Genomic DNA, 13,283 nt, shown 5'->3' with positions numbered 1-13,283 from the left:
AAATTTATTTTCTCAATTTATTTTGAGGAATCAAATTAATTGTCTAAACTTTATGTATATATAGATTAATCTCTTCCTTTGATGATTGATTGTCAGGAATGTTTTACAATTGTTTATTTATTTTACAATTGTTTAAAATTTAATAGATTTTGTATGACAATTATTTTTGTTTATAATTTTATTATTAATATAAATTAATAATTTAGGTTCTTTATTATTATTTTTTTAACCTTTCCCCCCTAAACTAAAATCCTGCCTCTGCCACTGCATAATAATATTGAACTCATGCGTTGCTCATGGACTAGGAGTACTGTATGATCTTCTTTATGAGGCGATACAAGAAAAATGATGTTACTCCAATTATAATAAATCACATAAATAATTATGAAAAGTATTGTATTATATCCCTAATAGTATTACTCTAAGAAATATGCTAAAATTATTGGTAATGAATATGATTGATGACACACCACAAACCTATATATAAATTATAATAAATATATATAATAAAATTTGATACATCAATTCATAATTCTCATGTAATAAAATTTGTGGTATTCATACCATCATAAGCTAAAAATGAATATTCTAGATTTTGCACAAATATATATACCACTTTACATAATATCACATGCTTTTCAGCCATAACAAAAGTCTAAAGAGAAAACGAAGAAAAAAAAGGCTTAACAAAAGATGCAATGAACATTAAAAAAAAAAAAAAAAATGAAAATCTGAGTACATATTTGTCGTATATAATTGTAGTATATGTGAAAAGAAGAGCCTCGAGCTGTGAGAAAGTGAAGGTTGCACATGGGGTTCGAGTTTGCAAAGCTTTCTGGGGTGTTCTTACTTCCTAATGTGTACAACATGCTTTACCCCTAGTCCCATTGCACTCACACCGCCCCATCTTCTTTCTCCACCTTAGAAAATTTAATTCAACTTTTTTAAAGATATTAACTTTTTTAATAAAGAAAAAGACATATTAAGAAAAATTATTAAAATTGTGTTCCTTAGCTTCTAAGGATGTAGACCTGTTAATATAAAATAGTAAACAACCAACTCGAACAAGAAAAGACTCATTTGAGCACATGGAGTTTAAAGGCAGCTCATGGGGCTGAGCTTGGAGATCTCACGCTTTCTAGGGTTGGGACAAAATTTTTGTAACCACAAATTCACAATGATCTTCTTCTTCTTTCTTTTTTAGTAACAAAATTCCATTTAAACAAGAGAACGAAAAAAAAATAAAGCCTTAAACAGAGCCATCCTAGAGGATGGCCTCCACTACCTCACTAGGAAAAGACTATGGCTAAATCCATCCATTAACATTACACTATTATCACAGTGAGATGCCCACATAAGAAAAATAGAGATGCAAATAAAAATATCCACGATATAAATATAAATATATATATATATATATATAGAGAGAGAGAGAGAGAGAGAGAGTTGAGTTTAAGTTACACCTGATGTAACTCTAAGCGATATTACACAACTTAATAACTTATTATTAGATGTGAATTTTGACAAATCTACCGTAGGATTACATTATATTCATATACTCTTCATGCTTGAAAATTTCACGATGATCAAAGATTAATGATCATGTTATCAATCAATTATTTAAATTCAAGTTTTTTTAGTTTAAAATAATTCATAAAAGATGAGTTTATGGATCACAAGGTAAATAACATCCGATTAGTATAAAAATTGGCATGCATGTTAAACACATATAGAGCATGTAATTAACGGTGGGATTCTTAAAATATGAATTTAATAATAAGTTATTAAGTGGTGTAATATTGCTTAGAGTACACCAGGTGTAACTTGAACCTAACTCATATATATATATATATATATAGAGAGAGAGAGAGAGAGAGAGAGAGAGAGAGAGAGAGAGAGAGAGAGAGAGAGAGAGAGAGAGAGAGAGAGAGCAGCAACATACAAAAAATGAAGCAAATCAACCAAAAGTTAAAATACTATACTCATATATTTCATATGTTATTCATACTTCACTCATACATTTTATATATTTTTGCAAATTTCAATAAGGGTGGGGGGGCGGAAACTGTGTACAAGTTTGGCAGCAACAAGCATCACGAAAGCAACAAATTGGTTGTCCTTGTGTGCTTCCGACAAAAGCTAAGAATGCCATTAATACGATCATAAAAGCCTTAACAACAAATTGTTTGTAGCCTTCCATTAACACTTACTCTTGAAATTCTTCAGATAGTAAGGGTTAATCGTCTTTAGCTATAGAATAAAAGATATATAACTTTTTGATAGAAAAATATGGAATCAGCACAACTAATTGAAAATACTTGTGTTCATAAATAGGTGAAATATTAAATTTGATATGGAAACTCTTGCAAACACACTAAAGAGCTCATTTATTGAATTTCAGTTTTTCCACCCTTATTGAAGAGCTTAATGAATGTTTCCTCTCTCTCTCCACATAAATTGTTATTTATTAGTCATTTAACGCTAACCATTTCTTATATAGATGTCTTTAGCATTTTATACTCATGTAAGTTGCATGTGACTTTTAATGAAATTTGAGGATTAAGAACCGGAAAAGGGTTCTATTCCCAGTTTTTACTAGTTGAACCAATGGTTTTTATTGAACCAGTTTAGGGTCCAGTTATCATTTGAACTAGCTAGTCCAATCCAGTTTTTAAAAGCATACAATAAACCACTAGACCTACCATGCTAAAAATTGAAATGATTATATTCAGCAAGGAGAGATACTTTCCTATCCTCACCCATAATTCAGTTACATTTCTATGTAGTTTAGCAATATGGAAATTTGGATTAGTTGAGTTGAGGAAGTTCACAAAAAAGCACTAACAATACATGCATCAGAAAAGAAGGTTGGCAACTAATAATGTTAGGTGTTTCCAAAGAGTATTAAATCATTGATCAAGAGTTCCTCGATGACCAACGGAACTTGTGCTTCAAATGGTTTGGTTACAACTAACTTATGAATGTATCCATAAATATTAAAAACTTATCAATGCTTCCAAGCAATGTCTTAAGGAATGTATCCATGAGATAAACCCCACATAAGGCATTATCTAAAAAGAAAATCAAGATTATTTGTCTTCCACATTTGCTTAAAAAGAAAGAACACATTTGTGAGCATCTCCAAAATTTATTCATAACTGTGAGTCATGGCTAAATTTACCCAATGATTTTAGCAATATCTTTGTAGAACATTAGAAACGTCTTATTTGAAAAGAAATTAAGATTACTTGTCTTCTACGTATGCTCAAAAAAGAAAACATTTGTGAGCATTTGCAAAATGTAATAGTAATAGTTGTGTCCTAGGCTCCTAGCTAAATTTAGCAAATTTTCTTAGTAATATCTTTGAAAAATTTCAAGAATTAATGAAAATATGGATGTTTATTAGTTGTTGCATGATTGGTTGGGTTTGCTTACCAAAAAAAAAAAAGAGGGTTCACAAGAGATGGGAAGAATGATAATATCTAGAAGAGTTGTGCACATCGGGAGATTCTAGCCTTTTGCCCTTAATTTTTAAAAAATTTAGCAATATGCCCCTATTTCGAAACTATATAGGGATATGCCCCTGTTTCGATACTCGATTATCTTAAAATCGAGTTTCAATGAAATACTCGATTTGTAGAAAATCGAGTTATGCCCGATCAAACTTAAAAAAAAAAAAAAAAAATGCATGGAACTCGATTTTATGGAAGTCAAGTTCCAAAACGCTGCTATAGGGCTTTCAAACATTATTAAAGGGCTCCTTGAACCATGTATGGGGAGTTATAAAAAATTTTTGCATAAAAACGCCGCTATAGGGATTTAAAACATCACTATAGGGCCTAAAAACGTCACTATAGGGCTCTCTGAACAGAGGCGATGACACTTATAAAAATTTTTGCAGGAAAACGCCGCTATATGGATTTAAAACGTCACTATAAAGATTAAAAACGCCACTATAGGGCTCCCTGAATATGGGGTGATCATACCTGTAAAAATTTTTCATTGAACTCAATTTCCTGAAACTCGAGTTCCATGCAAATTTTATTTTATTTTTTTATTATTATTATTTTTTTTAAAGTTTGATCGAGCATAACTCGATTTTCTATGAATCGAGTATTTAATTGAACTCGATTTTAGGGTAATCGAGTATCGAAACAGGGGCACGCCCCTATATAGTTTGAAAACAGGGGCATATTGCCAATTTTTTTTTAAAATCAAGGGTAAAATGCCAGAATCTCCGTGCAAATCGTACACTAATAATTATGAAGAATATAATATTTCATAATATTTAAAAATAAATGCCTTGTAGGAAGCATTTATATCTTTATGCCTATATAAACTCAATATCTAAATGGCTCCAAGTCAATTTTCAATATAAGAAAAGCGATTTTGTGAGGATATAACAATTGTGATGGAGTATGTCTCTTTATTGAAAATGTTCATTTTTGTGAAGAGCTATCCAGTTATCAAAGAGATATTTGGGTTTAATCATCTTTGTGTCAATGATACTAATGGCCCCCAAAAAAAAAAAAAAAGGATCATTATTCATGATAGAATATCAAGAGTGTCTCCTATAATATGGTTTTCATACCATCAACGGGTAATTGATTATGTTTCAAAATGTCTCTTCCGACCTTTATTCTTGTATGAAAATTACTGATTGATATATTTTTATTTTTAGTTCTTGATCCATATTTTCCAAATTATGTCTAATCATAATTGGTTCCTTGAAGGTTGGAGGAGCCCCTGTGCCTTTCATGTTCAGGCAACTTGGATAAGAAAACCAGTACGAGAAACATTTCCTGAATAATAGAAACAAATATTGTAATGAAAAAAAAAAAAGGTTGTCTTAATATCAAATATTGTAATGAAAAAAAAAGAAAAAAGGTTGTCTTAATATTATTGAGGCCTTTTGTTCAACACCAGAGTGGCACTACTTCGCTGTGTCTTTTATTTTTCTTTTTCAGCTTTTCGTCCTTTATTATGAAGACCTTATTGGTGTACAAATTAGCATTTCAAGCATCTGATAAAATAATTACTTTTTTTTTTAATAGATACAAAATAGAATTCAAACCTATAATGTCTACTTCATTATAATTGTTATTATCAAGCTAAGACAGTAGTTGATTTTTAGACAAAAAACTACACCAATTAAACTAACTATGACTCAGAAGTCCTACCTACTATGGCATGGTTTTAATAGTTTTGCAAAGGTCCAATGAATGTGCAATAATCATGAATAATTTCCATCTTTCACCTACCACAATGTGTTTTAATCAAATTTCTCGTCATAACAAGGGGCAATAAAATATTGTTCTATATCATCCCAATTGTTTGTGTTTCACTTTATAGGTTATATTTTTCTAATTACAACTTGTCACATATTATTATTATTATTATTTATATAAATAAAATCAACAAATTTTTTTTTAATTTAAAAAAGAAAAATCGCCAAGTGCCTTGTAACTCAATTTATTGGCACTTTCTTATGTATCCATGACATCAAGGTTCAAATTCCCCCTTCCCATTGTAATTAACTAACTAACTAAAATAAAAGGTGAAACATATTGCATTCTCCAATTAGTGAAGTATAAAATGAAACAATAAGAGTGGGATAAATGGTTCTCATTCACCCTTGAGGATACTTATTTATCTTGTGCTCTCAAGTCAATTTATAATCAAATTTTTGTTACTTAAATTATTACAAAATTTGTTACACATGTTAACCTACTTTTAACAATTTTATCACAATTATTTTTTCTTGAATTCATTATTGTTCCACTTCAGTTCATTTCGGTCCATTGTGGTTCACTTCAATCCATTGGGCATACTATGGTCCAATTTGGTCCACTTTAGTTCTCGACATGTAAGGCCCATCTTGGGTGCCGAGTATTGAATTTGAAGCTATTATTGGACCCAACACTCTTGAAACTCCGGTCATATGACTGATATCTATTGCATGACAAGAGAAAAGAAACATGGGATGGAGAAACAAAAATAGGAGCAGTAAATGAATTTAATTTCTCTTCTTTCTTTCTTTTGTTGTCCTGGTCTTTTTTGTTTTTTGGATAGGTAAGATAAAATTTCATTTAAAAAAAAGACTATTACAAGGAAAAAGAACATGAGGTAGCAAAGAAAGTACAGTAAAGACTCAAAACTATGTACAAGAATCTGTTTTCCTGGTACTGTTCAACCGCAACAGCACATTATCAAAAAAAAAAAAAAAATCAGCTATAATATTTTAACTGTACATCATTCAAAGAAATTCATGAGCCAAGCACGCCACATGGTGTGAGTGTCTCTCAATTTTTAATTAGGATCTGTATGTCATTTACATCGTTCAACTCTGTTGGTCAAGATACAATCTTTAGGAGTCATTATATACACACCCTTTCTTGCCTACCATACTACTCCATCTGCAATTCTGTCCCCCACAAAACCATCCCAGCAAGATGTTTAGATCAAGTTCCTCTTCTTGCTTGAGCCACCAGGCACTTTCACTTCAATCTGCAAAGGAAAAGATATTTCCTTGCTTATGAATAAATTACTTGTTCAAATAACATATCCAAATCAAATCAAACTTTGAAATTCTGTATTTGTTACGACCATTGGAATTCAAAAGCTCAGTTAAGACAGCAACGGTCAGCCTCCCTCAAGAGACACATAAGAGAGGCTAAAGTATATCAGTTTAATTAGAGTTCAAAAGTAAAAATAATTCTGCTGCAGCAGTTGCAGTGTGGATATCAAGAACAGTAAATGCAAACTAGGATAATCAGATTGGCGGTATTTTCAATTTTATTCAGCTCTGTTATTTTCAAGTTGTTAATGCTTTCAAGCAAGGATAGTCTAGGTACTTTTTGGGAAATAGCTTAAATCTTTTGAGACCTAACAAAAACTTCTATGCATCAACGGTTGGTCCACCTCTGATTTTATGTTTTAAATTCCACCTTCTGGTACCACTGACAACAATTATTCAGGTTAAAAAATAATAGGCATCGAAATATCCTCAGCCATTTTTTCTTCAACCTCCATCAACAATATTTGAAACGACTACAATTCTTCTCAACTATAAGTCACAGCTAGCTGATGGCAATGCTTATTTCGCAGAATCATAAAGGACTGAGGATCTCTGCAGTCTCAAGAATAGCTACTCATGACACCTGTGCTTGGAAGCTGCCAATCCACTAGATATAATAGTCAACAAGGTCTTTTTGGTAAAATAATTCAGAAGAATGCATTATTTAACAAAAATAGGTTGGAGAAACAACAATGGGAGCACTAAATGAATTAAATTTCTCTTATTTCTTTCTTTTGTTTTCCTGGTCTTCTTCCAACTGCAACAGCTCATTATCAAAAGCAAAAGCAGCTATAATATTTTAACTGTAACTATACATCATTCAAAGAAATTCGTGAGCCAAGCACACCACATGGTGCGAGTATCTTCCAAATTTGAACTCTGTTGGTCAAGATATCTTTAGAAGCCAATAGATTTGAGCACTCTCTTGCCTACTATACTACTCCATCTGTGATTGTATCCCCCACAAAACCATCTCAGAAGATCAAGTTCCTCTTCTTGCTTGACCCACCAGGCACTTTCACTACAATCTGCAAAAGCAAAGATATTTACTTGCTTATGAATAAATTACTTGTTGAAATAACACATCCATATCAAACCACACTTTGAAACTCTTTATTTGTTAAGACCATTGGAATTCAAAAGCTCAGCTCAGACAGCAAGGGTCAGTTTAATTAGATTTCAGAAGTAAAAATAATTCTGCAGCAGCAGTTGCAGATTCGATATAAACAGCAGTCAATGCAGACTAGGAAGATCAATTGACAATATTTTCAATTTTATTCAGCTTTGTTATTATTATTATTATTATTATTATTTTTTACAAGATAGAATTCTACTCTATCCTAATCTAAGTATATATGTGTGTGAAGCTCCCTCCTAGAGACTTGAACCCCGACCCTTGCCCCCACACCCCACAAGCACTTATACTTGTGGAGTGACCATCGCACTAAGGGTGTGCGGTGGTAGCTCTGTTATTTTCAAGTTGTATTCACAGCATATACTAAATTGGGCATTAAATGTTATGTCTCCACAGCAATTACTAAATGGGGGGGGGGGGGGGGGGGGGGGTTGTATTATTTCTGTATCAGCATGCACATATGCACTCCTCAAGAACAACCATTTAATATATGCTGATGGCATATGGTGGTCCACTGAAATGATCAAGCATTTCAAAAGTCACCAACGATTTAAAGGTCCTTGCTAGACAGTAACATGGAACATAATTTTGTCCAAGTTTCCTGGCTCAATATTATAATAACTTGGGAGTCTTAAGTAACTCTAACAAGTTTAATAACCAATTAAGGAAAAAATCATGCACTAATCAAACTCCCTCATGTCAAAGGCAAAACAACAAGTACAATAAAACTTTTGAACCCAAAATAGTCATGAGTTAAGAAGCATTCATCACCAGATCATAACAATTATCAAGCTATTTGGAAATTTACCTCATAGGGCCACAGAACCAAGAAAATAATCTTCACTTTACAAGCGCAGTTCTTCAAATTCATTTTGCACCTGTTGCAGTCCCCAGATTAGCACTTCACACATGCTATAATGATAAGGGAACATTTTTGAACGAGATAAGAAAAGAAAAAAAAAAAATCACATATATACTGTTTAAGGGCAATGTAGTAAATAAAATCATGATTGTATACCAACTTATTAAATAAGCAGCCACTCAAAATTGTACAGCCCAACAGGAAATTCACTGGATTTAAATGTAGCTAAAATCTTAATGAACAATTAACTTAAGTTCTTCTGGTTTAAAAATATTGGGCATAGAAATATTCTCTAATGATTTATTTCTTCAACCTCCACCAACCACATTTGAAACCATTACAATTCTTCTCAACTATAAGTCACAGCTTACATGTCATAGACCTTATTCTATGCTCTAAGTGGAAGTATTGCCAACTAGCTAATGGCAATGCTTATTTCTCAGCATCAAAAGGGACTAAGGATCTCAGGTGCCTCAAGAAGAGCCACTCATGACACCTGTGCTCGGAGGTTGCCAATCCACTAGATAATAGTCAACAAGGCCTTGCAGATCTTTGAATGGCAGATCTTCAAATCAAAAGGGTCAGGAACACATGCATCAAATAAGTTTTCTTGGGGTTACAGTACTTGATCCTGGGACTAGAATTAAGGGACAACATCCTCGATGTCTCAATTACCTAAGGTATCTCTGGTATTGCACTAAATTTACTGGCAGATCTTTCCCAAGTAAGAATCATTTACCTATAAATGTTTTCTCTCATGCATAATAAACATACCCATGTTCAGCTAGATGTGTACAACAAAGTCGAGTTATATATTCTTATTTTACTCGAATCTGTTGACCATTTGCCTCTCAATTTCTCTATGGCAACAGATATATGGTCCTTTGTTTTCTCTTTGTTTGGGTTGGCCTGAGTGATGCCCAAATCTGTGATTAATCTAGTGGAATGGTAGGAGGGTCACTTTAAGCATCATAGAGGTGACAAGGTGTGGCAAGCTATTCTTTCGGGTGTCTGTGGAATCTATGGTATGAGAGGAGTAGACAGGTTTTTAATGGAGTTGAACTTCCAGCCTATGTAATCAAGGAGCATATTTTGTGGACTTTGTTTGATTGGATGCAGGCTCTAGGTGGCATCCCCTCCATGTCTTTTGTTGATTCCCTTACCTTTTGAGTTGTATTCTTTTAGTAAGGCTAGTATGCACACTGTGTCTTTCCCTCTTTTTTCTGATAAAGTACTTATCAAAAAAATATATATTCTAATTTTACTAGGCATTGATGAGTATCTATAATTACCCTGGTTACATGTTAAAATTCTCACAAAAAAGACAATTCTCAAAAAGATAATCATTTGGGGAGAGTCATTATCTTGAAACAATAAAAAACAAAGTTTAACCTGTGTAGCACTTTCATAGATTAGAACCAACAATTGATCACTGCAAACAGACCTATTACTGTGAACCCCACCTCAAAGAAGGAAGAAGAGACTCAAGAAGCAATGGCAGCCCTGTTCCTTATATCATTTCCCTAACTAAATTGATTAATAGAAGAGGTGAAAGTCTCAAGGGCATTATCACAGCCCTCAAAGCAAGAGACAACAGTCACAAAGGGAAAGGGTCCTCTTTGAAGGGTGACATACTATTGTACTAGGGAAGGATTTTTGTGGTTCAAGACTCTGCTTTGAATTCAAGAGTCCAGCAGCACATTCATGACAATCCTATTGCTGGACATTCAAGGCTTCAAAATACTCTTCAAAGATAAAAGAGGGATTTCTATTGGAATGGAATAAAGCATGACATTAAAAAACATTTGAGGGAATCTGATACTTGTCAAAGGTAGAAAATTGTGAACACAGCACCCATGGGGATGCCACAGCCCTTGTCCAACCAGAGTGGCCTTGGGTGGATGTTCCCATGGACTTCATAGAAGGCCTACTAATGTCCTACAACTTTGATGTGAACTTTGTGATAGTTGGACAGGTTAACCAAGATGCCCACTCTTACCTCTCACACACCCTACACTGCTTCTAAGGTAGCCCTATTATCCATGCAAAATGACTTCAAATTGCATGGATTACCAAGATCCATAGTCAGTGAAAGGGATTCTAGTATTCTACCTTCATTGGAGTTGTTCAAGCTGCAGGGTGCTGTTATTGCAATGTCTACTGCCTATCCACAAACAGATGGGCAAACTGAAATAATTAACAAGGGACTGGAGGATTATCTAAGATGCTATGCTGGAAAACATCCCAAGCAATGGTCAACATGGCTACCCTTTTCAGAGTTTTGGTACAACACCAACTTCCACGCTTCAACAGAGGCCAACTTGTGGATGCACACTTGACAACCAGGGAGGCTATTCTCAATCGTAATATTGTAGCAGCATAGGAGAGGATCAAATTACAAGTTGACAAGAAAAGAACAGACAGAGAGTGTTTTGTTGATGATTGGGTGTTCCTTAGGTTAGTGCCCTATAAGCATAAATCACTAGCAACTAGAAGGAATCTCAAGCCCTCTCCTAGGTTCTTTAGACCTTTCAAAGTAATCCAAAAAGTAGGAGAAGTTCCTTATAAGCTGGACTTACCATTTCACTCCAAGCCTAAAGCTATTTTGCAAAGGAGAAGGAAGAAATTACAGGATCAGGCAGTCAGTGCAGTTTTGATCCACTGGCAAGGCACTCAAGAAGAAGATGCAACTTAAAAAATTCTTCACAATGCTCAACAGCAATATCCTGACCTTGCAGGCAATGTGCTTTAAAAGAGGTAGTGCCAAGAGCCTGGCATAAGCTCATGAGCAATCCATGCGCAACCTTGACTAGTGCACGATTAACTACTTGATAAGTGACTAGTTAGTTGATAAGCTGTTAAGTAATAGTTTAACCTATGCAACTAATAGTAAGTTAAGAAGGTAGAGGTTGTTATGCAGTTGGTCAGTTAGTCGTTCTTTAGCCTCAATTGGCCAATGCTTAAATACCTGTAGCCTTTGTAAACTGCCATAATGTTGAATATTGCACATTCCTTTACTTTCTTTCTAGATTCTCCTCTCTCAATCTGTTTCTCTTATTATGGAGATTGACTACCTCAAAACTAGCCATTTCATTTCTATTTCCTAACACTTTCCCACAAATACTTCACATCCTAAACACTTAATCCCATTAAAGCTTTGCATGACTAATGGATTCACAAAATAAGCATGAAAATGAATATGAAAAGAGTATCATGTGAACCAAATTAAAGAAGTAAAGATTTCATTACACCAAGAAAAATACTTACTCCCAACGTTGTTGATGCAACCCAAGCAGGAGGAGGCCAAAACAGCTTCGAATATTCTGGATAATCCCCCAAAGGTTTAATACTTCCATTATCTAAATCACATACACCTATTTCCCTATTCCTGAAAACCCCATCACTGCTACCACCTTCTTCGCAGTTCCTATTGAAGTTACCTGTGAAAAATATGCAATTCCCTCTACAACCTGACAATACTGAAGCCGGGGCGGAAAATGTGCAATTGTCTCCCAAAAACAGCACCCGATCCCCCAAACTCTTCACCTCCACCCACTTCTTCCCCTCCCAATCCAACCCGAAAACCTTAAACCTCACTGTCCTCTCCCCCATAATCCCATCTAAAAAAGCCTCATCAACATCCTCAGCACCACCATCCACGTCATCAAACACTGCACTCAAATACATATCAACCAACAACAATTGACCAACAGACTCAACCAAAAACTTCTTATCACCACCAAACACAGACCCTGCAACCAAACTCAAATTCGACGACAACCCAACAAGAACAGTCCTCCCAGTATTATCAACAGCATAAAACTCGCCTCTAAACAAAGCAACATCATCGTATGGCGAAAGCACATCATGAACCAAAGGCATATCAGCAATTATACACCAGTTTTTATTACCAGACTTGAACATAGCCAATTTCCCAGACACATGAATTGTAAGCAATGCAAAATCATCAGTTTCGTTTTCGGAACCTAAACGAATGTAAACAACCTTTTCCATGTACAAACTCGACACGTCTCCTAAAGATGAGTTACCAAAAGGCTTAAAATTCATGTAATGGAGAACATATTCATGACCCAGTTCCAAAATTCTGAAATTCAGCAAATTTATCACCTTTGGGGAATCCAAAGGCAGAGACTTGATCTGGGTACTCGAAAGTGGGTTTATCAATTGCATTTGACTTGGGTGGTATTCTTCGGTTTTGATGAGCCATGAATTGCTGTTATCGGTGGGGAGGGTGATGAGGAATATGGTGCGTTTGGATAGGTGGAAAGCGAAGGTGGATTGGTGAGTGGTGATGAATCCGTCGTTTGGGAGGAAAGGCAAGCGGCTGCGGCGTGGACGGTGGTCGGAAATGGAGGACCGCCATGAGGAGCAGACGGATCGTAAACGGAGTTTGTTGAGTTGGTAGAATGGGCTGTCGAGGTGTTTGGCGATTAAGTCTAGAAGATCTTTGGGGAGTTGGGACCAATCTGCCATCGATGAGAGATGAGATGGGTGTTTGATTTTTGTTTGCTTTTATTTTGTTTTCTTATTGTTTCTCGGGAAAGCGTGGGAAAATGGGACGGAAACTGAGGGAAAATGTTTTCTCTTATCGGTCTATGAGGGGGACAGTTTAGCACATGGATTGCTTTGATTGGGTTTGACTTGGCTTAAACTTGGAAAGTTGGAGTGTTGTGTGATACACGGTAAAG

At 34.7% G+C, this 13,283-nt stretch overlaps 1 protein-coding gene across 2 annotated transcripts in view; it reads right to left on the bottom strand.

The window, feature by feature from the left end:
- Positions 1-13,283, bottom strand: part of LOC126705745 (F-box protein SKIP23-like) — a 27,615-nt gene extending 14,332 nt beyond the window's left edge. Inside the window, exons 1-3 of one of the 2 annotated variants that reach the window (XM_050404920.1) lie at positions 11,842-13,281; positions 8,521-8,590; positions 7,273-7,605 (exon numbers count right to left, since the gene is read on the bottom strand). In XM_050404920.1, coding sequence (XP_050260877.1) covers positions 8,558-8,590; positions 11,842-13,068 — 1,260 coding nt within the window. In that variant the 5' untranslated portion in view covers positions 13,069-13,281 and the 3' untranslated portion in view covers positions 7,273-7,605; positions 8,521-8,557. Of the gene's footprint in view, positions 1-7,272; positions 7,606-8,520; positions 8,591-11,841 lie in introns of those variants that run through there. The other variant, XM_050404921.1, reaches the window with a different exon arrangement.

This window comes from Quercus robur, chromosome 11, assembly GCF_932294415.1.
Source record: "Quercus robur chromosome 11, dhQueRobu3.1, whole genome shotgun sequence".
Taxonomy (NCBI): Eukaryota; Viridiplantae; Streptophyta; class Magnoliopsida; order Fagales; family Fagaceae; genus Quercus; species Quercus robur.
Note: the sequence above shows the minus strand (reverse complement) of the source record. Positions and strands in the feature narration are given on the sequence as shown.